General features: G+C 46.0%; 1 protein-coding gene and 1 long non-coding RNA gene across 2 annotated transcripts; one reads left to right on the top strand and one right to left on the bottom strand.

Annotated features, from left to right (window-relative positions):
- Positions 1-942: 942 nt before the first annotated feature.
- LOC147601346 (uncharacterized) lies at positions 943-18,171 on the bottom strand. The gene is made up of 2 exons (XR_015258107.1): positions 18,094-18,171; positions 943-1,568 (listed from the first exon to the last, which is right to left on the bottom strand). It is a non-coding gene; the product is annotated as an uncharacterized LOC147601346 (long non-coding RNA).
- Positions 17,009-23,330, top strand: CYP1B1 (cytochrome P450 family 1 subfamily B member 1). The gene is made up of 3 exons (XM_086744276.1): positions 17,009-17,352; positions 18,122-19,141; positions 20,877-23,330. The coding sequence occupies exons 1-3, from the start codon at positions 17,333-17,335 to the stop codon at positions 21,487-21,489; spliced, it is 1,653 nt and encodes a 550-aa protein (XP_086600402.1). The 5' UTR covers positions 17,009-17,332; the 3' UTR covers positions 21,490-23,330.
- The last annotated feature ends 456 nt before the right edge of the window (positions 23,331-23,786 follow it).

Here is a 23,786-nt window from a genome sequence, read left to right as displayed (position 1 = left end):
CACTGCAATGGCAATAGGACACAGAGCCTTTCCCTTCTGTACCATTTTCTGACCAAAATATCCCAGGTCCTGGAGAAAGACATCTGTGAATTTGTCCTGGACCCAGGCACTGGAAGCAAAGTAACATACAAGGAACCAGTTACTGGGTTTTACTCCATTTCACTCATTCTAAGCACATATTTTATATATGTGCTTCCAATGTAAAAGATAACAAACAGCAAATAGACTCAGCAGGCAAGTGCCATTTCCAGCCTATTTGACTGTATGAAAGAGTTTCAATAAACATAACCACAAAGAACATCAATGGCAGCTAATTCTTCAATAATATTTACAATTTTTAGTTATTCAGTCATCTGATGACCCAAAAGGAAAATAAATGTATCAAGCTGGCCGTGTGACTGATGCTCATTTTTGTCACTTTTCCTCTAGCAATCTTATACCATTTATTATGTTTGTGGTTTACAACTTAGATAAAAACAGACCAGGATCCTGAAATACAGACTTGCAAGTGTCAAAATATAAGCAAATTTGCTTCTGCACTATCAAATTATTTATCTTATTAACGACTAATCTTATTACATAAGATCTACGTGCTGTGCATTTATAAACCACATTATCAGCTTCATTTAACTTCAGCCAAATTCATGCCCTGACAAGTATTTATCAAGATGAATGATATCACCTATTTTGCCATAAGGTGTTTTACAACTCATACCTGGCTAGACAGTGTTTATTCCTCAATCTCCTCCGTAATTACAGATACTGCGTAAGTATCTCATGTGTGTGCTAGTGCTCTGCAACGCACCGCATAAACACACCTTGGAAAACTGACTTACCACCTGTGGGGGAGATGATCTCATGCTTCCTTGGTGGTATTACCATAAACCCTCAGTTCACATTTGCTTGTAATACGAGACATGGGAAACACATGCTGCATGTAGCTAGAAGAAAAAAAAATGACACATCTCACTTTTTAATCATTTCAGCTTTCCACAGCACAGCCAAGTTGGTTTTTTGTGGTTTTTTTTTTTTTTTTGTGGTGTTTTCTTAGTGTAACGTTCTTTACCAGTGATTCTTCTCTTCATTCTCACAATCTTTTCAAGCTGGTGTTCTTATTGCAGTGTATGCCTCTCATGGAGAAGACACAGGCTTTGTCATAGCAGATAATTTTAGTGAAAATAAAGGAACCGGCCACATATAACACGGACAAAATGGCCTACTGTCAACACAGAAGGTCCAAGTGAAAGGAAGTGCTACTTGGTGTGCTAAGCCCAAGAAGATTTGTGGGGACTGAACACATGACAAACCTTACTGGGATATAGAAATGCCTTCCACCAGATCCTATAGCAATCCCACGTTTCACGTGGCCAATAGGGAAAGTGCCTGGTAATTGGGTGCAGTAATTAAATGAGTCCTCTACATCAGCTATGAACAGAGGAATGTATCACGGTCTCATGGAATTGTACTTCTGTCAACTTCAGAGAGGAAATCAATCCTGGTGGGGACTGGTCTCTGCATTAGGGTCTTGCATGTCTGCCCAGTTTGCATAGTTGCCCTCTTTCTGTTTTCTGTATAAAAGAGAGGAGATATTTTAAATGACAAAAGATATGCAATTGAAATGTCTTAGTTCCATAGTCACCAGAGACAGTTTCTGAAGAAATGACAGGGATAGTTATTGAAGGAAACAAATGAAAGATAACTTGGATGAAGGAGACAGTCCTATCTGCATACTCTACCCACACACTCAGGAACTGCTGTATTTTTGTGAGCATCAAAACAGGCTAGCTGGGAGATGAGAAGTCAAGAATACTGAAAGTGGTTTCCAAGCAGATCATAAATGTAGCTCTGCTAAATTAGAGAGCTGGTCCTGGGGACACATAAGCCCCTATGTCATTCCCATTGCAGCAGGAAAAACTCTTAATTATCACAAAACCGTTATGATAATAAACTAATAAAAGCAATTACATTCAAAGCCAGCTACACATTCACATTATTTAACGATTAGAACTTTGTCCTACTGCATTTGTTCAACCTTCTTCATTACCTCACAAGATATTGCTGCAGGACATATTATATTGAAAAGAAATTGCTTCCCTCTCGGAAAAGAGAGCCACAACATAACCCCAAAACCAATCCTGGGGTTGTGTGCCATGAGATTTATCTTTAAAAGAAAACAAACTTTTTGTTCTGCTCACTTGTGCTCTTTACGATACTCTGTCCAGTTTTAGGCTCTGACTTTAAGAATAACATAGAGCAATAGCACAAGGCGTGGAAAAAAAATAACAAGAATTGATATATATCTAGGAACTATAATCTACGAGGAAGCTGGGGGGCTCCACCTAGAGAAGACTGACGGGAAGCAGCACGTCAGACTTCAAATATACAAAAGACTGCAGATGGAAGAGCCTATTCTCTGGGTCTCTGATGGATAAAAAGTTATGTGTCTGAACTGCAAGAAGGAAACCCAAAGCATGACATTTGGGAAACTGCAACAAAGCCCCAGACATACTGTCAAAGGACAAAGTGAGATCTCCGTTGGGAAGGGTTTTCAGGAGAGCTCAGATACACATCTGTTGGAAGTGTTACAGGCACATTTGATCTGGGCTTGGCAGCAGCAGGGTGGTCTGTGTTATCCCTGGAGATCCCCCCAGATCTCCATGGCTCCAGCTCCGTATTCCCCCTCTGCATTTTCCAGCTGTAGTTTTTGGCCGCTTGACCTCCCAGGCTGCTCCACCTTGCATGTGGGGACATGAAGCCAAGGAACAAGGGGTCGCAATGGGGAGCTCTGTGTCCTCTGGATGCTCGCACATGCATTGCTGGTACTGTGAGCGGCACATCTGCAGTCGAGGCTGTGGCTCCAGGTCTCTGCATGTGAGCCGTGTGCCTGTTTCTTCTCCCATGAGTCAAGGCATGACCGTGTCCACAGCAGAACGGGAGTAGTTTGTTCCAGGTGACACCTAACAGATGCACTCCCTGACCCCATGTGGAGTTGACTGTTTTTTGCCACAGGTATCTTTCTACCATATTTGATGTTTTAAACCTGTGTTTTGTTGCTGGATTTCCCAAAAGAGTTTATAAAAGGTGCCAGGAAAACATTTCAAGTAGGTTGAGCTTCATCACTTGGCATTAAGATGGAAGTGAGTGTGGTGCCTAGCTGATTTTAATACAGGTCTGGCTTGTCAAAACAAACTTTAGGAAACAGCAGAAGTGGGTGGATGTATTTATTTCTTCTGGTATAGAAGAAGCTTAGGGGGTTTTTTTGTCACATTTTATTAGTAAGATGGAAAATATCTGTCAAAAGTTATCTATCAGTGGGAACACTTAGCAAGGGTCTACTTGAATGTAAAAAGATATGAGGTGTAACAGGTAATGCCAAGCAAAAGCTTAAAAAAGGAAAATGAGTCTGTAGATAAAGTACAGGAACAGAAGTAATTAAATTTGATTTTACTGCCAAGCAAGTAAAAAATGTCAGGGATGGCCTCTGGAAAGTCCCTAATCATGTTGTTTCAGAGTTTTCCTCTCTAAAATGGAATTTTAGTAATTACCCACCTCACAAGTGTGCTATACTGCACTGTAGGAGTGATTGCAAAAGAGTCTGCAATTACCTCACAAAAAATGTTATTCGCATTATTATCACTACGATCTGTGTACATTTATGCAAATACATCTGCATCTCCAGGTGATCTATTTCAGATGCTGGCTGGAATTTCAAGGTAACAAACTACTTACACTTAGATTGTTCCTTCATACCTTAGTACAATTGATTGACAGATACTTATTCCAGATTACAAACTGTTTTGCTGTACAATCTGGACAGTTGCCTAGGTCTTAAATCAAGAGCAAATAGTGAAGACCGCACTCAAAATTCATCCTGTAATATGTCACAAGGATGCTGTACAGCAAAATATGTCAAGGAGGGGTACATTAAAACCATGGTAAACAACCGATTTTAAAATGTCCAATGGGGGCTTAGTAAACAGAATCCACGTACTTATCTGCTGAAATAATAATTTCAGTGGACCTTGATGGAAGAGTAAGAATTACGCACCATACAGAACAAGTCAGGCTACAACTCGATAATACAACTCCACAAGGCAAGTATACTTGGAATATAGATCTAAAATACCTAGGCTATATCAAAGTGCTACAAGTTTGCTCTGTCAGTTCAGATTAGTCCAGAATACTCTGAAGAGATATGTTCACCTATGCAGAGTTTACGGCAGACTAGATAGAATTTTTTTTCATACTGCTCTTATGGGTATCATATCTCCTTATGCATCTGGCGTAAAGCATAAAAACTGTGTCAGATTCCATTTGTCCTGCCAGATGATCTGGTAGAGCACTGAGGTGGCATCAGTGTGCAGCCACGGATCCTACAGCTCAGCATGTTAGGAGACAACAGGCCAGAGAGGTGTGCACACGCTACACCACTTCTTTGGCTTCCAAGAAATAAGAGCTTAAAGGACGGTTAAATGAAGGAGTTGTTGTCATTACCGTTACCAGAAATAAGGAATGCTCATCAACGTGAACACTGCTTCTTATCCATTGCAGACTGACATCTGCCTTTTGCAACATCCCAACACTTTCTGTTTCATTTGCAATCAATCATGACACCAACCTCTCTGATGCTTGTGTGGAGGCTGCCTTCTCAGGCCAGGTTGCCACTTAGCGGCATGAGCATTGATGATACTGTTACATAGATACCATGAACCAATCTTATTTGTGTCTAGTCCTCCGCGCTTTTATTACTTCATCTTGTTGGTGTCCAGTCTTCCCTGCAGGATACCCAAATCCCTTGGGATACTAAGCCAAAGCCTTCCTCTCTAATTTGAATTAGTGTGGAAATACTCACACCAGATGGCCCATCATTTCTCTTGATTGGAATAACTTAAGGAAAAGTATGCTGCTTAAGTCAAGGGGATAATTTAGCAAGTGTGGAGTATATCAACATTTTCCAAAACTTTTATTTTCTCAGCATTTTAAGAAATCTGCCATGCAAAAATGCTTAATATAATATTGTCACCATCACTTCTTCCACAAGTGCTATAGACAGTGAAGATGTTCGTGTGCTGAAACCAGCACTTGATCGCACTTACCGAGATTGTCTGTATCTGCCGCCTCTCTCACACTTGGACGACACACCCTTTCCAGAAGCGACTTCCCACGTCACTCTACCTCAACAGTAGTAAGTGCCGTGCAGGTAGAGCTTGCCCACCACGGAAACAGCACCAGCCAATATCACTGAAGCAGGTTGTTACTGCTATCACGTTTTATGTGTGCAATGTTTCAGACTCAGCATCCATTTCTATGATCCTTATCCAGCTGAAGGTCACAGTAGCTGATTTGACCTCCTGATCTAATGCCAGGTTTCCTATCTGGGAATTCAAAATTTTCAGTAATCAGAAGACATACCTCATGCTCCAGCAGCCACTGCTTTGCCACACAAGCACTGCAAATGCTGAGTATTAGATAGATATCACAAACCAATCTAAATCACTCTACTTTCATCAAAACCCCATATAACTTCAGTAAGACTTTCTCTTGCATGTACAAGTGAAACGTGGGCCTGTTGCTTCTTTACAGCTTCTTCATACCTGCCTCCTCACACTTCTCTTTTGATAGTGTAACCCAGGATTACTTTAATAAAGGAAAAGAAAAATATTTTACTATGCTTGCCACGTGCTCTTTCACAGCCTGTATGCTGGTGGGCTTTCTTGCCCAGGGGAAAGGGAAAGGTCAAGGCACAGAAACAACCCAAGTCCTCTTCAGCTTTCGCTCCAGGATACAGTTTATTATCTAAACATCAAATTCATAAAGTAACACAAAGCAAAGCTATTCCCTCATCCAAAGTCAGCTGCAGGGGCTCCCAGGCTTTCCATGCCAGAAAAAGGGCACACATCTTCATCTAAACCCCTGCTGAATCAAGTGACAAGCAGGCAGCCTGTAACCCTTTCCTGACTGTTTAACCCTGTCACAACAGGGTGTGCTGTTATGAATGTTTTATTCCAGGGATGGAGGGGACAGTTTTACACTTTTCCAGGTTTTTGAGTACACAGTTGAAGGGTTTGTTTTGTGCATCAGTACTTACAGCAGCATTAGATTATTCTACTACACTTATTTAAAAATCAGGCTGTGGACTGCTATATGTGATTTATTTTTTTTAAATGAAATTGAAACCTTTCTTCATCAGAACAAGTCTGTACACAGATTTCAACTTTCAGAAATATACTGACCACAGAAAGACCAACTGTGTGTTTAAGAGTTCACAGCCTCTGAGAAGCTCCTATTAGATGTAAATTTTCTACGCTCAGCCAAAGCATCAAGACAAATGGGGAAGAATAACAATGAAGACATGCAAAAGTGTTATGTGTTTTGGACACTTAGAACTGAAAAATATGATGGTAAACAGTAAACTAATAAGGAAAAGAAGAGTTTTTTAAATAAAATTAGATTAGATTTTAGGAAAAAATTTTTTACAATGAGGGTTGTAGAACACTGGAACAGGTTGTCCAGAGAGGTGGTGGATGCCCCATCCCTGGAAACATTCAAGATCAGGTTGGATGAGGCTCTGAGCAACCTGATCTGGTTGGAGACGTCCCTGGTCCTGGCCAGGGGGGTTGGACTAGATGACCTTTGAAGGTCCCTTCCAACCCTAACCATTCTATGATTCTATGAAAACCAGTTCCTCAAAAGAGCAGATAAACTGGGATGCAAACAGGAAGCAAGAAATAGCAGAGCAGAGAGGAGAAAAGCAAATGGATTTGTTTTCAAGGCTGCTTCAGATAAATGCCCTTCAACAAGCAGACCATGGTTCCCTGGTGGACTGTGGGCTTGTGAAGATGAAAGGCAACGTTGGTTTTTTTGACTTAAAAACAGGAGCAAAAACTCAGTCCATCAATCGCTATCCTGCAAATTTAAACATAATCTTCTTGGATGCTGGCTGTACAAAGTCTATCATAACAAGCTAGAGAACAGACGAATGGATACTAGATGGCTGCACACACTATTATCACTCACAATTTTATGGGGAAGCTGAGGGACAGAAAAAATGAAATGTGCTTATGTCTAGAAACATAAACTTACATAGGGCTCTTGTAACAAGAAGTCCATCGTCTTCTATTATTTTAACAATCATTTTATGATGGCCTCATCTGTAAGAGCAGCACTTGACTCTCTGTACCTTGTCCCACTGTCTCTGAGGGAAGTGTGAGTAGCAAAGTCTGTCCCATAAGGCCCACAAAACTGCATTTAACTCATGTTGTTCTCACGTTCCTGGAGATAAGAGGTGGTGCTGAGAATGAACAGGATCCTTTCCCTTTCCTGAACCTTCAAACAAAATGTCTAATTAACTCCTTTGGTGTGGTCCTTAACACTGGGTTAAGACACATACCAGAAATAAAACCACTCAAGTTTCAGACCTCAAGGTTAGTTTACTTGCCTGACAGATAAAAACACTTCCTTTCTGCTTGAAGACCTAGCTAATTTGATGTGGAATCACTGAAACGATTTTTTTTTTTAAATGTCACTAGGCTTTCTCTGTGGTTACTTTCAAGGGTGAGCAAGTCAGTCTGCAGGCTCAGCACTGGACCCCACATCTCTTTGCAGTCTCTTGCTGTAACTTCTAGACTCACTACTCTGTCTTCCTCTCCTGCAGGAGCAGGCAACCCATGAGAGATGGATACTCTTTAACTCTTGCTAAGGGAGGCTATCTCAAATGAAATCTCTCTAAGGAGTGGGGCAGGCGGAGAACCATGCGATAAAATGTGGATCTCCTCACCATCACAAGTCCTCACACCTCCATTGTGCTGCATCCCTGCACACACAGCACTGACTCGGTTGCCACAAATTCTCTCATTTGTAGCTTCCTCCTTCACCTCCAATCTTCTCCCTGCCATGCCAGAGTATGTACAAACAGGGAGGTGTGAATATCCGACCCGCCTTTTTTGCCTGATTTTCATAAAGCTTTAATGAGAACAGTTGCAGGAGCAGCCATGAACAGACTACAGCCCGGATAACGTGATCATACATTCCTGGCCTAAAGAAAGTGCAAGACTTGGGTTCTACACAGAATTGCAGTATAGGCCTTTACATAACTAGTAGATTGACTAAGAACCAAATCAGGCTCTGTCACTTTAAAACTTTCCTCCACCCTCCATCACCTCCATCCATCAGTTGCCTGCAGCATGTATATTGAGGAATCGCGTGCAAACCTTACCATAACCCAAGGCTTAACATAAACTATACTCTTTCAGGTCATTGGCAAATAACAGGTATATCCGGTTGGGCCTTTGTACTTGCCTGCACGCAAATTAAAAGCGCATGTAAAGTTACAATAATCAAAGTCAGTCAGAGGGAAGGGGAGGAGAGCAGGGGGATAATAACCAGGGAATCAGGTTATTTATCTTCACAGGGAAGCCACTGAGAGGAGCCTGCTTGCATGCCATTTACACCTCAAAAGAAAGACAGGGCAAACCTGGCTTTTGGCCAAAGCCATCCCCTAGAGCGCCCCAAGCTGTGCCTAATCCTGCCTTCTCCCTGCATCTGGCAAAGCACCCTGTTGCCTCCACTGCTGCTACCTCCTCCCCAGGGTGCTGCACAGCATTTTACTCTTCTTCCTTGACTGCAAAGTCAGAATGCTTCTATGGGAGAGGACAGCGACCAAGATGGACTTTGGGCTTTCTTCTTTGGGAGACCTTTGCTCTCATGGTCCCAGCTACTGCTGCTTTCACCTTCGCCATGAGGGTGCACCTCCAGTGAAATGCTGCTTCTGCAGCTGCTTCATGTCCCGTTCCCCGACACAGCCAGCATGCTGCCAGGTGACCCCAAATCTGCCCTGCTCCCCGGGGGTGGCACAGAGTCCCGCACCGCTCTCCCCTCTGGAGGCAGCCGGCAAGCCTTCGTGCAGCCACCCTCAGCCTGGGTGTGGGCTGCTTGGGAAAGGGAAGAATTTATGGCAATTTTTTCTGTCTTTCTCCCTTGGCGTGCCATGAGATTAACAGACATTAGCAAATGCCTCTTCCCGGAGTGCTACGACAAGACGAAACCTGCCCTGACTGGCACCTGCAGTCTGTTTCCCTCATGGTCTTTGATCTGCCATTGCTGAAGGTTAGAAGACCTGAATGGCTCAGAAACAGACACTTCCTTGGGGTTGCTTCCAAATGCTAGGAGCAATCTATCTGTGTCAGGAGTGTTTTCTCCCTCTGTTGATCTTACCGAGGGCTAGAGGAAATCTTTATTATTATTATTATTTGTCTTACAGGAGGAGTCAACTGTCTTGATCAAGATTGCAGCCCTTGCATGGAATACTGTAAAAATCTCCTAAGCTCAATTTTCCATCATTGACCACAGATACCACAAAGGGAGTTTCCCTTATACCCTGGGTTTGAATATACTTTCTCCAAGTCTTTCTTCAAATCAAAAAATGTGCAAATAAACAACTCCATTTCCCATACCCTAGGGAAGAGCATGAATACATATCCACATAGATCCCAGTCCCTAGTATTTGAGTCATTTCTTTTACCACTGAAATGCAGTTACCGCTGCAGGCAAATACACCAAACCGTTGCACAACAGAGCAGAGGAAGCCAAGAATGCTGTGTGGCAGAGAGATGTGCAAATGTTTCCTCAGCTGAGCTTCAGCAGCCAAACCACTGAAGGTTCTTGTCGTGGTTTAACCCCAACTGGCAAATAAGCCCCACACAGCCGCTTGCTCACTCCTCCCCAGTGGGATGGTGGGTTGAGATAGAGACAGTTTAATAGGTAAAGCAAAAGCCACACACACAAGGAAAGCAAAACAAGGAATTCATTCACTACTTCCCATTGACAGGCAGGTGTTCAGCCATCTCCAGGAAAGCAGGGCTCCATCACGTGTAATTGTTACTTGGGAAGATGAACGCCATCACTCTGAACATCATCCCCTTCCTTCTTCTTCTCCCAGCTTTATATGCTGAGCATGATGTCATATGGTATGGAATATCCATTGGGTCAGCTGGGGTCAGCTGTCCCGACTCTGTTTCCCCCCCAGCTTCTTGTGCACCCCCAGCCTACTCGCTGGTGGGATGGTGAGACAGGCAGAAAAGGCCCCTGACTCTGTGTAAGCACTGCTCAGCAGTAACTAAAACATTCTTGTATTATCAACACTGTTTCCAGCACAAATCCAAAATATAGCCCCTACTACGCTACTATGAAGAAAATGAACTCTATCCCAGCCCAAAGCAGCACAGTCCTGGTTTAGATGCATGCATTTCCATCTGACAGGATACTTAGCAAAGCCAAGGTATCCAGAACCTGTTTCTGGTGGAAAAACTATCACTCTGCAGCTTCTTCACAAATACTCTTCACCATTTTATTGACCTGGAGTAATGGAAAGGAGAACGAGGGTGAGCATATTCCCTCACTCATTTGAGCAGGGTGACATTTACAAGCAATTCCTTGACCGACATGAAATTCCTTAGGTCTGTGACAGGAATTTCCTTTGGGAAATCCCAGCTAAAGGCCTGTCTCTTCATGATCAAAAGCTAGGGAAAGCCCTCATGAAGCACAAATTATTGTGCTCCTGTTTGGTTGAGCCACTGTCTTGACAATGAGTTAGTGCTTAGCACCACCTTCTCTCTCAGAGCACATGAAAATCTGAAGGGAGCAGTTCTAAGGATAACATTTTTTTTTTTTAAATGCTGAAAACTTACGATAATAAAATTTCAATCCTTTGGACAAGAAGTTACCTCAGAGCCTATGGAGTCCAAGTTTGGTGTATCCACTTGAACGTGCAAGGTAAGCAGAACAGGCTTTTCAGAAGTTAAAACTGAAGCCCAAACAAGGGAGAGACACACTGCCAGCCCTGTGAAAACACAGAATGAGTGCAGGTAGCCAAGATCTGCCTTTTGCGCTTGATAGTATGCTTCAGCAACAGTTCTAGTCTGACTCCAAAAGAGGAAGCATGTATGTATACGTACACACACTATGCTAGACACCTGGCATCACTTTCTGAAGTACTCGTAGATGTTTGCAACCCAGCCCAAGAACCCCTTAAGCAGTAAGACTTAAGGTATCATAACAGAGGACAAAGCAATGCTTACATCTCTGTGCAGCTCTCTTACCTAGATCAGACCCGCACCCCCTACTACATAACCAGGTTTATTCTCCGAAGGAAGGAGAATTCTGAAATTCAACTTGGATTGCTTTAGAGGCTCCTAGATTCAAATTGTGTTGCCTGTTTTAACATTTCAACGAGCTGTTCTGCTGCCAAGGCACCAAAGAACGGCACATATGCAACACAAACTGAAGAACCCAAATGACCAATATTTGTGTCATGGGAAATTATTGCTTGGGAAGTGCTGAGCTGAACACTCATAGGCTGGGCTGATCAATGGCTGGGAGACCTAGGACACAAGATAGGAAAACCCATGTTCTCATCAAAGAACTGTATGCTTCTTCATACTATCTGTGCTTCACTATCTTCTCTCTCTGTGCAGGAGAGTCATGGTGTCTACTTGTACAGAGTTCCCATAGCTGGAAACTCCAGGTCCTTCGTTACTTACAACTTTGTCCATATTTAATCATCTGGTCTGAAGTTTTCTATCCTTGAAAAATTCATGTTTCACATTGTAATCTTTAGACATGTTCAGTCCCAAACTAGTTGAACACATTTATGAGAACAAGAAAATGTGTTCCTATTAAAACATTGGTTGTGCCCTTTTCTTTGAAAAGCTTTTTAGTCTCAACCTCTAAAGCAGTGACTTCAGATTGGTCTTTTATTTCGCTCTTCCCTTGATAATTCGTTCAAATTTGGACAAATTTCCAAAATCTCAAAAATCATATTTTGCACATCTGTATGAAAGTTTTTGTAGAATTTCATAGGTAAACCTTCAAAACCTTCACACCTACAGAATATGCTTCTGCCTGTGAGGGAAGTACACTTTGCTTTCAGCTGTAGCCCAGGGCTGTTCTGAGCCTGGCATTTTCTAAAATGGCAAATGCTAAACTCTTAGAGTTAGCAAAGCAAGGGCACCACAAACTTCGTATCATCACTACTAATACAATATCCAATAAAGTCTGGAAAACAAAAGAGAAAAAAATACTACTGCTTGTTAACATGTTAACAATATTGGCCCTAAGCAATGTTATCATTTTTTAAGCTTTAGAGTGACCGAGCACATCATACAGACTACAAGGTTTCTATATGTCAAAAAAAAAAAAGATGGACCTTGGCAACACAGCTCTTGGTTCTGCAAATTTCAGCAGCGGTTTTAGGATGCGAAGCTGCCAGATGCCCCAGGGAGACCCTTTGCTCAAGTCAGCGATTAAGTAGACACAACAGTTTGCCCACACACCACATGTTGAGGATAGATACAATAATGCACATCTTAGCCAGTGTCTAAACTTTCCCCATTGTTGCTGTTTTGTCCATCTTCTTCACAGTACTTCAATAAAGAGCATTTGTATAGTATAAATAAAAAGACACAGACAAAATGCCACAGATGAGTGCCCAACAGTGTGTAAATTAGATTTTACACTTTTGCCTCCTAGCAGAAGACAGTTTAAAAAGGCTTCTCAAGGGGTAGCCACAAAGTGACCAGCTTTGTCTTTTCCTCTCAAGAAAGAGTCCGCTATGTGGTTTCATCTAATACTACCAAGAAAAGACAGCAAAGTTGGGAAAGAAATACTGTAGGAATCTAGCAATGCAAAATTAAAACAGTTTCATAACCAAGTTTGATGCCTGAATTAAGGATAATGCTATGTCCTCATTTTCTGTCATCATACGTGTGTGTTACCTGTGTGGAAGTAGTCTGCAATGTATGTCCTTAATTTGCAAGTAACATGGAAATGCAAACAGATGGAAAGTCTACAGTTCAGACTAGCACTGAGCTGTGCCTCAGCAAGTACTGGAAGGTTTCTTGCCTTCCCACAGCAGCTGGGGGAATTCAGCTCAGAATTAGGAGCCCAATTTAGGCTTTTCAATAGCAAGGGAGAATTGAAAATGTGAGCTAGGAACTCAGTGGGAACACAGGGAAGAGCGAAAGTCCAAGGAAAGCTGGAAGTTAATGAAGGTTAAGAATGCAGTATGTAACCACAAATACATATGCTTTAAAAAGCATACCACAAACGCTTTATTTTAGGCCACAGTGACCAGCCTAAATATATAACCCTGAATCATGGAGCTACAGCTGGCTCCTATGTATGCCTGGCACTCTGAGCAGCACTAAGGAAGGATGTGACTCCTTGTATTTTCTTTACATCTCATGCTTGGCATCACAGGAAAGCTGCCAAACTGAGCAAAACCAGAAACCTGCATCAGACATGATTTCATTGTCATCCACACTCCTGGTACCCCAGTCTCAGGTTAGTTTTAGCACCGAGCAATTCAGTATCGTGCGGATAAGCCCGAGCAAGCAGGCACATCTACATGGCACAGAGCAGCAAGCACAGACGGTGGCTGCCGAGCTGGCTGCCCTCTGGACTGAGTGGCTGGTGCAGATCTTCTGCTCCCAGATACTTGAAGGGTAGTGGTAGCTCTACTTTGTGCTGGATTGCAGCGTAAATATAATATCAGCAAGCTGTTGTAAACGTGGAGGCTTGCAGGTTCTAATTCTGATTGTAATCTGATTGTTTTAACGATGATTTTGCTGACTTAGAGCAGTATTGTTGAGACTAGAGTCAATCCCCAGAGATACATAAGAACGCCTGTAAAATTTTAAGCAGCCTGAAACAATAGGATATTGCATTTGTTTAAGCTTCCAAGCGATTTGTGTTTTACAGTTATGCTACTTGTTTCTTCATCTTATATAGTATTGTGCAACACTCAGAAGGAGACAATCAGAAACAATATTTCCAAGGGATTATTTAATGAAGAATGGCTTGGATCACTCTATAAACTGTAAACAATTTGTACAAGCTCTGTGCTGAAGCAATCCCAGCATAAAACATCGCTCAACTGTCATATAATCCACCTTGGGATATTGTAAAATTAAGAGAGCGGAGGAAAAGATACATGGTCCCAGGTATGGGAAAGAGAGAGAGAAAGCCAGTGTGCGAGGGGTCTCCACGGAGAGCTGCAAAAGGAAGAGGTAAGGATAGAAAACAGGACAAGGTTAAGTCCTTGAGAAATTCCAGTTACTGCTTATGAGGATTTATGAGCACCTTGCCAATGCCCAGAAGAGAAGTCAGTGGCTGCCATAGTTGGAAGAAGAACCAAGAACTGAGTCCGTAAACCCTTATTTAGATAATTAATTCTTAACACTTGTAAAAAATCTCTTAGGGGTTAAGGGGTTTTCTTGGAAAATGGAGGACTGTGGCAGAGAAAAAAATTCCTCTCAAAGGGCAAATGAAGACTCTTCAGGTTGTGTAATTCCTCCTCCTTTATCAAACGTTTACCTCCACAACAAGGACTCTCATCCACATACAAAAAGCACCTTCATTCAGAGTTGCAGAGGTACTGATGTCCCTGCAGTCTCTGCTAGCCCCCTGTGTCTGGCATTCCTGTCAAATCAATCAGGATTTTTAACAGATTAAGCCCAAATTCCTTTCCCTTAATCCCAAACCCACCCACTTCTGCCCCTTCAACTTCTTTTCTCTTCCATATCTTACACTAAGTAGGGTTTTCTGACCTCAGAAACAACTAATTTTACGTGGTGTATGTTTTCAGTGATTCAGTCTTCGATGTCTAACAGAACTAACTTTGACTCAATAATTTGGGACTGGATTCAGTAGGACCTGCCTCTGATTTAAGTCCCCAGAATTGGGAAAAAAAAGAAACATGCATTATCTAAGAGCAATTCTGAACTTCTATGCTTCTAGAAACAAAGAAGTGAGAAGAGTAAATAAAGAGGTAAGCAGAAGGGCAACTTGTAGAACATAACAGAGACCAAGAGCCTGATTGTCCATTGTCTGCATTTTGTACCACACTAATTCACTGGTGTAATAAATTGCTTCACCCAAGCTGGGCTTGATTGTAAAGGACTAATCAACGTCACATAGAAAAAAAAGCCTAGAAAAATTGGGTGAACATTCATTGTATACAGTCAAACTAATACTCAGGCTGTAATAGATGCAACAGTAAGCCAACACTGTAAATACCCTGGTTGTACAGCACATAGCACAGGAGGACCAGCTGGTACTACCACAACAGAACAAAACAACTAAAATAGATTTTTCCTTCTCTCATGTCTAATAGTGACAGAAGTCCTGAAGACCAAAGAGAAGTGGGGGAAAAAAAAAAAAAAAAAAAGAAGAAGAAGAAATTAATGTTTTCTTACAGCATTAAAAAAAATGTACAAGGACTTGTAATTCCTGGGCTAGTTTAGGTGCTGTATCGAAGCAAGGATTTAGGGTCTTACTAACAAGAGCTGTAATGCCTGGGTTTTAGGCAACTGATTACCATGGTCACCAGGAAAAAGGCAAATTTCCCCCCTGGAAAAGACAAATGGCCAGCACTACAATCCAGAGCTCGGGTAACTGATCCAAGCTAGTCCTTACCACCCACATCCAGTGCCCAGAACACTCTTTGCAGGGAGAAGCCTGTGTCTCTTCTTTGACACGTGGCTGATGAAGGACAGAAGGTGGCTGTCAGGTTGGGACAGGCCACTTAGGCACAGCTGAGAGGTCACAGCATGTGAAAGCTGGCTCCAACCTCATGATGGTGACGGAGAGATCAAACTGCCTCGTCTCTCTCCAAGCTTGCCCTCAGCTTAATGCCACAGGGCTGGAACTTTGCTCCTCTTTGAAGCTGGGCCACGTGCTGGGCTGGACTGCAGGATCCTTCCATTTCACCACAGAGATGGGGCTGAGAGGAGTGAAGCTCACGTTTTCTGGCACTGCTCGGAAAAAAAAAAAAAAAAAAAAGTAAAAAAAAAAAGTGGTTTTGACCCCTCTGTCCCTGGGCAGTGGCAGGAAGGAGCACAGTGCGCTCTGAGGCACAGGGAGATGTGGCTGATGCCAGTCTGAGCAAGAGGAGGAGCTGCCTGGAGGAGCCCGGGACAGTGACAAGGGCCAGGACTGCACTTCTTAGCAGACAGCAGCTGCAGCCGGGGCCAGCGGCGCTGACTCCCAGCATCTAATTTTGTCTAATCCCTAAATGCTACCAAAACACCTTATTTTCTCCTCCTGGCGTGACTGTAGAAAATCTGAAGTAAATGTCGTATTTTAAAGTTTTGCTTGGTACAGCAAAGCCGACGACAACAAAGCAAGAGCGTTCTCATTTCCTGGGAAACGGTTCCCTCGATGCCTGCGGGTTTTGCAGCCCCGGTTCCCCCCCGGGGGCTCCGGAAAACCCGGGGTGGGAGCTTGGAGCGCCGCACCCGCAGGCCCTTCGCCAGCCCTCCCGGAGTGCGGGGTAGCGGGGGTGGAGATGCCAGATTTCACGGTAAAAACGCGCCGAACGCAGTGCCAGGGGGCAGCGGGGCCGGTCGGGTGCGAGCTGCCCGGCGCTTCCCTGCCTCCTTCCCCCCCGCGTCCCCCCACCCGAGCCCGTGTCAGGTATTGCGAGGAGGGGTAGGGGCCCGGGGAGGAGATGGCTGGAGGCTTTCCAGCCCCGGCTCACGCAATGCAAACTCCGCACGCAACGGGGAGGCGACAGGCGGAGGAGGGGGAGCTCTCCGGCTTCCTCAGCCCCCAAGATGCAGGCGAGACTTTGCCTCCCGCCAGAGAGAGAGGGCTGCGAGCCCGCCCGCCGCCCCGCTCCCCTCCCGGCACCTCCTCCGCCAGAGACTTTGTGGCCCCGGCCATAAAAGCCTCGGCGGCTCAGCCGCCCCGCTTTGGCGAGGGCCCGAGGGCAGCTGGCAAGTAGCTGCGACCCCCTCCAGCCAGGGGATGGCGATTTGTCAGCGGGGCTAGAACCGCGACACGCCCGCACCGCACCCCGCACCGCAGATGCTGGCGGATTTAAAGCCGCGGGTACCAATGCCAGGCGCCCAGAGGCGGCTGCTCCGGCTCCGGCTCTGCCCGGGGGCAACGGCCCGTCCCTCCCGCGCCCTCTGAGCCGCTCACCCACACTCCCGTCCCGTCCCCGCAGCCCAGCAGGCGGGTTGGGAGGGAGCGGGGCTGCGGCAGCCCGCTCGCCCCCGGTCGGCGGGGCTGCACCGGGCAGGTGGCTGCCGGCGGGGCGAGCTCAGAAGGGTTAAAGCGCTGGGAAGGTGATAATAAGGCCGCGCTGGGATCGGGTGCGATTGGCATTTGCCTGCACATAACCTGCCAAGCACCGGGTGACAGGAACCGGGGCTCCTAATGAGTTTCCCAGAGGCCGGGATCTGAACGTCGCCGTCGCCGCTCTCGTCCCGGGGCTGCCCGTTAGAGCCGCCGCCGGCTGCCCGGCTCCTCTCCATCCTCCCCGAGGCCTCAGATGGAAACAGTGTGCAACAGGTCAGTGCCGCTACGGGCGCCCGAGGTGGCCGTTTATTTCACCCCTTCCTCCCCTCGCTGCTTCAGAAAAGCTGGAGCAAACGGTAGGAACAGGGTGGTCCCCGGGCACGGGGATGGGAAGCGGAGCAGCTCAGCTCTGCCACGTCGGGACCTCGGGCATCCTCCGCAGCCCATCCCCGGAGCCGCCGGCCCTCGCCGTCGGGAGGGGCGCGAAGCTACGGGGAGGAGGGGAGGGCTCGGGACAGTGCGGGGCTCGGCGGCCGCGTGCGGAGGTTTTTCTCTCCGGAGCAGCGGAAAGCTCCGACAGAGGGGCGGGGAGCCCGCATCTGCCGCCGGGAGGAGGGATGGGCAGCGCCGGGATGAACCTGTCTCCCGCGCACGGCGGCTGCCTGCATCTGCGGGAGGCTCGGCAGGCGAGAGCATCCTCCTGCCTCCCTCTCTGCCTGTCTCAGCCGTCACCTCCCGGATCCCTCGCAAACTTTCCCTACAGGGAGGGAGAAAGCAGCGGCCCCGCCGCCAAATGCGGTTTCGATCCCTTGTTGAGCGCTTTGCCACCTGATTATCGAGTACCCCCTTGTTTTTCGCACAGGACGCGGGCGGGCTTCAGGCGCGCGAGGGGCGCAGAGCAAGGACGGACCCCGACTCCGGCGCGCCCCGCCGACGCGTCCCCGTCCCCTCGCCCGGCCGGGCCCCTTCCCGTCCCGGCTGCGGGAGACGGGGAGGGAGCCGCCGCCCGCTGACCTTTCCCTTTTCCTCCTTTCTCTCGCAGCATGGCCCTGGAGAGGCTCGGGGACGCCCTGCGCGGCATCCCCCCCTTGCAGAGCTGTCTGCTGCTCCTCCTCTGCCTCCTGGCCGCCGTCCGCCTGGGCAAGCTCCTCCTGCAGCAGCAGCAGCAGCGCCGGCGGCAGGGCCAGCGCCGGGCGCCGCCGGGCCCTTTCCCCTGGCCCTTGATCGGCAACGCGGCGCAGCTGGGCAGCGCCCCGCACCTCTCCTTCGCCCGCCTGGCCGGCACCTACGGCGCCGTTTTCCGGCTGCGCCTGGGGCGCTGGCCCGTGGTGGTGCTGAACGGCGAGCGCGCCATCCGCCAGGCCCTCGTCCGCCAGGGGGCCGCCTTCGCCGGCCGCCCGCCCTTCCCCTCCTTCCGGCTGGTGTCGGGCGGGCTCAGCCTGGCCTTCGGCGGCTACTCGGAGCTGTGGAAGCTGCACCGGCGGGCGGCGCACGCCACGGTGCGCGCCTTCTCCACCGGCAGCCCCGCCACCCGCCGCCTGCTGGAGCGGCACCTGCTGGGCGAGGCGCGGGCGCTGGTGGCGCTGCTGGTGCGCGGCAGCGCCGGCGGCGCCTTCCTCGACCCCTCCCGCGTCCTGGTGGTGGCCGTGGCCAACGTGATGAGCGCCCTGTGCTTCGGCCGCCGCTACAGCCACGGCGACGGCGAGTTCCTGCGCCTCGTGGGGCGCAACGAGCAGTTCGGGCGGGCGGTGGGCGCCGGCAGCTTGGTGGACGCGCTGCCCTGGCTGCAGCGCTTCCCCAGCCCCGTGCGCGCCGCCTACCGCGCCTTCCGCGACCTCAACCGCGACTTCTACGGCTTCGTCCGCGGCAAGTTCCTGCAGCACCAGCGCAGCCTGCGCCCGGGGGCTGCCCCCCGCGACATGATGGACGCCTTCATCCGCCTGCAGCGGGAGCAGCCGCGCCTGCAGCTCGAGCACGTGCCCGCCACCGTCACCGACATCTTCGGCGCCAGCCAGGACACCCTCTCCACCGCCCTGCAGTGGCTCCTCATCTTCCTCATCAGGTCGGTGCCTCGGCGGGGGGCGGACCCTCCCCGCCGCCCGGGGCGGAGGCGGGAGGCCGGGCCGCCCCACCGGCCCTGGCGAGGGACGCGGGAGTGAGCCCGGGGTGTCGCGGGGGCAGCGCGCCGGCCGGCCTCGGGGGCGGTTGGGGAGGGGGCGGGAAATCCCCGTTTTAACGGCGCTGCAGGGGCGAAATCGCCGCCGCGAAGGTAAGAGCCGGCCCCGGCGAGCGCCTAAACCGCTGGAGCAGGGGGAGCGGCGCCGCCGGGGCGAGGGTCTGAGGGACCGGCAAGCCCCTGTGGTGCCCGGGTACCACAGCAGCTTCCGATTAACTGACACGGAAGCTTTAGGAAACCTGCCAGAAAAAGATAAGGAGAAAAAAAAAAAAAACAAAAACAAACCCAACAAACTATTCCGGCGGTCGGTGCATAAAGAGAGGCTGGCAAAAAGGCAGCCGAATAAAACCTAAAAGTAACAGATTTTACCAGGTCAAGATCAAGGAGATCATAGGAACGGGATAACAACTGCTTAAGCGAGATAAAGAGTTCATGCACTGGTTTACAAACCCGCTATTATGCTATAATTTGCCAGCAGCGTGTGCCCTTATCGCCATTGCGTGACTCGGGGACAGGCAGGCCCGTGGGGCAGCCGGCGGGTGCAAGCACACCCCGTCTGTGCACTGCCCTGGCACCAGCTCTTCCAGGGGGAAAATCTCGACTAGGGGAGGTGGTTTAATAGGAGAAGGCGTGACACGGATTTCCTTGTCTGTCCCGGCTTTTTCTTCCGTCATCTGCGTAATTTGTAGGCTTACACAAAAATTATCTACTCAGCTGCTTCTTGAAAAACAGGCAAATATTTAACGCTTTGAGCTAAGGTTATGATGCGCAGTGTCCAGGTAATCTGTTGGGTTTCTCCCCGTTTCTTACATTTGCCCAGCATTCGACAGGCAGACCTGCTGCGAGACGAAAAAGCAGGGACACAGAAGTCAAACTTGAATACTTAAAAAAAGCAAATAAAAGCTCCTTGAAGGAACGTGTGCTTTTAGACGAGCAAAAGAAAATAAGCAAAAAGTATTAACATTTTGATTGTTTGGTTACTGTATGGTCCTCCAGACTATCCAGGCTTCAAGACAGTGGTCTTAAAGTACCTTATAAAGAAAACATATTTTGATATTAATTAGAAAAAGTATAAACTAAAAGTGGGATGTTCATAAAGCAATTCTTGCAATTATTACCAGGTGGGTTTTTTCAGTTTAAAAACATGCAGACTTTCGTATGTGTGCAATATGTCTAGCGATAACAAACTCCATGCTAATATTTAGGGGTCGCATATAGAGCTAGAAAACCAAATTCTCGTTCCCACGGAAAGCCCGGTATTCAGAAGAGACAAGTAATTTTAGTTTTAGAATTAATTTTCAGAATTGGATCAGAATCTTCAGTTTCAGCACATTTTGCGTTAGTTTCATTTCTTAGGTTGAGAATCAGTTACATGTGGTATTATTAAAGTCAAAACTGAGCAAATCTAAAATGATACCATTGCATGGGAACTTTGGACTTTTCTCTCATGAAGTTTTCCATCAAGGTCTACATGTTCCTGCAATATATTTAAGCTTTGCTCAAACTGCATTATTTAGGGTAGGGGTGAGGTTCTGTGAAAAAAAATTTACAGCAAGGATTGTTTTTCAGAAAATCTTTTGAAAGTGCTATGTATGTACACACATCTTACTTTAAATGGCAGGTATCCAAATGTGCAGGCTAAAATGCAAGAAGAAGTGGACAGGATTGTTGGAAGAGACCGTCTGCCATGTGCTGAAGATCAGCCTCACTTGCCCTACGTCATGGCTTTCTTGTATGAATCCATGCGTTTCAGCAGCTTTGTGCCTGTTACTATCCCACATGCCACCACAACCAACACCTTCATCATGGGCTACCTCATTCCCAAGGACACAGTGATTTTTGTTAATCAGTGGTCAGTGAATCATGATCCAGCAAAATGGTCCAACCCGGAAGATTTTGATCCAACAAGATTCCTGGATGAGAATGGATTCATCAATAAAGATCTGACCAGTAGCGTGATGATTTTCTCATTGGGAAAGCGTCGGTGTATTGGAGAGGAGTTATCCAAGATGCAGCTGTTTCTCTTTACCTCCATACTGGTGCATCAGTGCAATTTTACTGCCAATCCAAACGAGGACCCTAAAATGGACTTTACCTATGGGCTGACCATTAAACCTAAGCCATTTACCTTGAATGTTACCCTTAGAGATACTATGGATTTGCTCGATCAGGCTGTCCAAAGACTGCAGGCAGAGAAAGCAGCCACTGAAAATCAGCTGTCAGCAAATACCTAAGCAACAAACCTTGCATTTGAAGATAATCTCGCTCTCTCTTTTTAGACTTAAATAAATTATAGTTTTTCTCTGGTGATCTTTTTGGAAATTAACCTATATTACAAGTCACAAGAGCAGGAAGTAAAACTGCACAAGGTATAATTCAGTCCTCTTTTCAATTCTAGCAGGAGAGCCAGGGAACAATGTAATGTATTAAATAATAAAACATATGCAATTGAAAGTCAGCCTTTTCTTTTCTAGCTTGTTCACCGAAGTCACCATTGTAAACCACTTTTTATCTACTAACTGGTTGGAGCACCTCCAGGAACTGTTTGTACGATCCTTCCATGTCTCCATGCACTGTGCCTTAACTCTTCAGTTTGCCTTCAGTGACTCCACATCCCAAAGTGAAATTTCTTATTAAAAAAAAAAAAAAAAAGGTGTGCTCAGAACACTGCAGCCTGCCTCTGAATTCACTGTACTGGAAACTGCTGTAGGCACATGGCAGCTCCTGTGCTGTCACTGCTGGGATGTACATTAATGCCTCCATTATAAGTGTTCAATACATTTTTGGTAAAATGACAATGTAAAGTGTTGCCTTTAGCATTCCAAAGTGTTTACATAAATGACTAAAAATAAGAAAAAATAGACTTGCTTATAAGCACATTTGAAAATAAAAATAATATTTATTATAAGAATGAATAGAATGTCCTAATATAGTAACTTTTCATTAAGTTTTGAAAGATCAGTTTTGATACATCATCAAATGGCAAGGGTGGTACAAACCGTATGCTAATCTGTTCATTAGTGTATTCATGAACAAAATAGATATTTGCATTAGAAACTTTAATAAAGGTAGAGCTGAACTTTGTATTTCTTTAGTAAAGAGTTAATATCCCCGTCCCTAGCCACATAGGCAAGTCCAGTAAAATCCATGTGGGCTGAGGTATTTAGAAGTGAAGACTTGGGGTTTTGGTAATGAAACTTTCATGCCGCAAGCCTCAAGTAAAGCACAGAGCAATTACAGCCCTGCTCACTAGTCATTCTGGTAGGCTGAGTTAGATGGTGTGTCCAGATTTGCACTGGGTCTTCTCATCCATGGCCACTCTTAGTCATGTTGGCAGCAGTGGCAGAGCTCATACTGACATTGGTAAGAGCTGGGTTAACAACGCAATCCTGATCTTCTTAAACAGAAGCTTCACTACTGATTTTAATAACCTGCATCAAGCCTAAAAATAATATTCTGTAACCTCACATAGTAGTAACATACCTGTTTAAAGTCTCTGACTTATATGGCATCTATCTTCTATTTTCAAAGCTAAAATAGCTTTCTGTTACATACACAAGGAGTAACCTCAGGTGTTCTTCTGAATTATGTACAAGTTTGTGATATCCCAGAACTTAGCCTATACCTGTGAAAAGCTTTGTAAGATACTCAGCATTTTCATATGAAGATCTACATTAGATCAAATGGGAGCAAGACACTTTTCCTTGTACCTTTGTAAGTATTGTTATTAAAAAAATATAAAGGATGTAACCTACAACTGAATAGTTATTCTAACGCAAGAATCACCAATTCATATTTTAATAAAAACAGCTTTTGCAATTTTGTGCTCTTTCAAAAGCTTTAACTATGCATTGGCTACTAATGCAACTTCCATTCACACTGCTCATGTCTGTCAGGAGGTCACACACTACATGGCTGTTGGTCAAATAATGCCTCATATAATCTGTGAAGTTACTCAGATTTAGTAGCACCCATTTAGAATGTATGCAGTTGTTCAGCGAGCTAACTCTTGTGGTCATTTTGAGATGTATCATTGTGTTACCAAAATACTAAATAAAATTATTCTTACACTGCCTTTGCTTAGTTTATGTATGGCTTTCAAGATGAACAAAATTATTATATCTGGTTTGGAAAGGAGTATTATTTTAGGTACTTGTTCATATACTTTTCACCCTCTTCCTATTTCTGGATTTTAAGGTTTTTCTCTATCCTGCCCACACACCTTCTCAGGTCTGCCTGCTTATCCATACCTTGCCATATGTGTTCCTCTTCCTCATGCTCCTTGCTAAGAATTCCTGCTGCTCGTCTCAGCATTGATCTGAATTCTCTCAAGTCCTTTGCTTTCTGCTAATACTTGTTAATCTCTCCTCAGCCTGCACAATCTCCTATGCTATGTTCTTCCCTCTGGCGTTTCAATTTACTTCCACTTTCCCTTATTTGAAGCACACAGAGTGGTTTCCCTTCCTCTTTTTTTCTCCCGTATCTAGTGCTGGCATCTATATACTCCCAATACTGGATCCCCACCGCTGCC

Source organism: Chlamydotis macqueenii, chromosome 3 (genome assembly GCF_036417535.1).
Source record: "Chlamydotis macqueenii isolate bChlMac1 chromosome 3, bChlMac1.mat, whole genome shotgun sequence".
Classification (NCBI taxonomy): domain Eukaryota; kingdom Metazoa; phylum Chordata; class Aves; order Otidiformes; family Otididae; genus Chlamydotis; species Chlamydotis macqueenii.
Note: the sequence above shows the minus strand (reverse complement) of the source record. Positions and strands in the feature narration are given on the sequence as shown.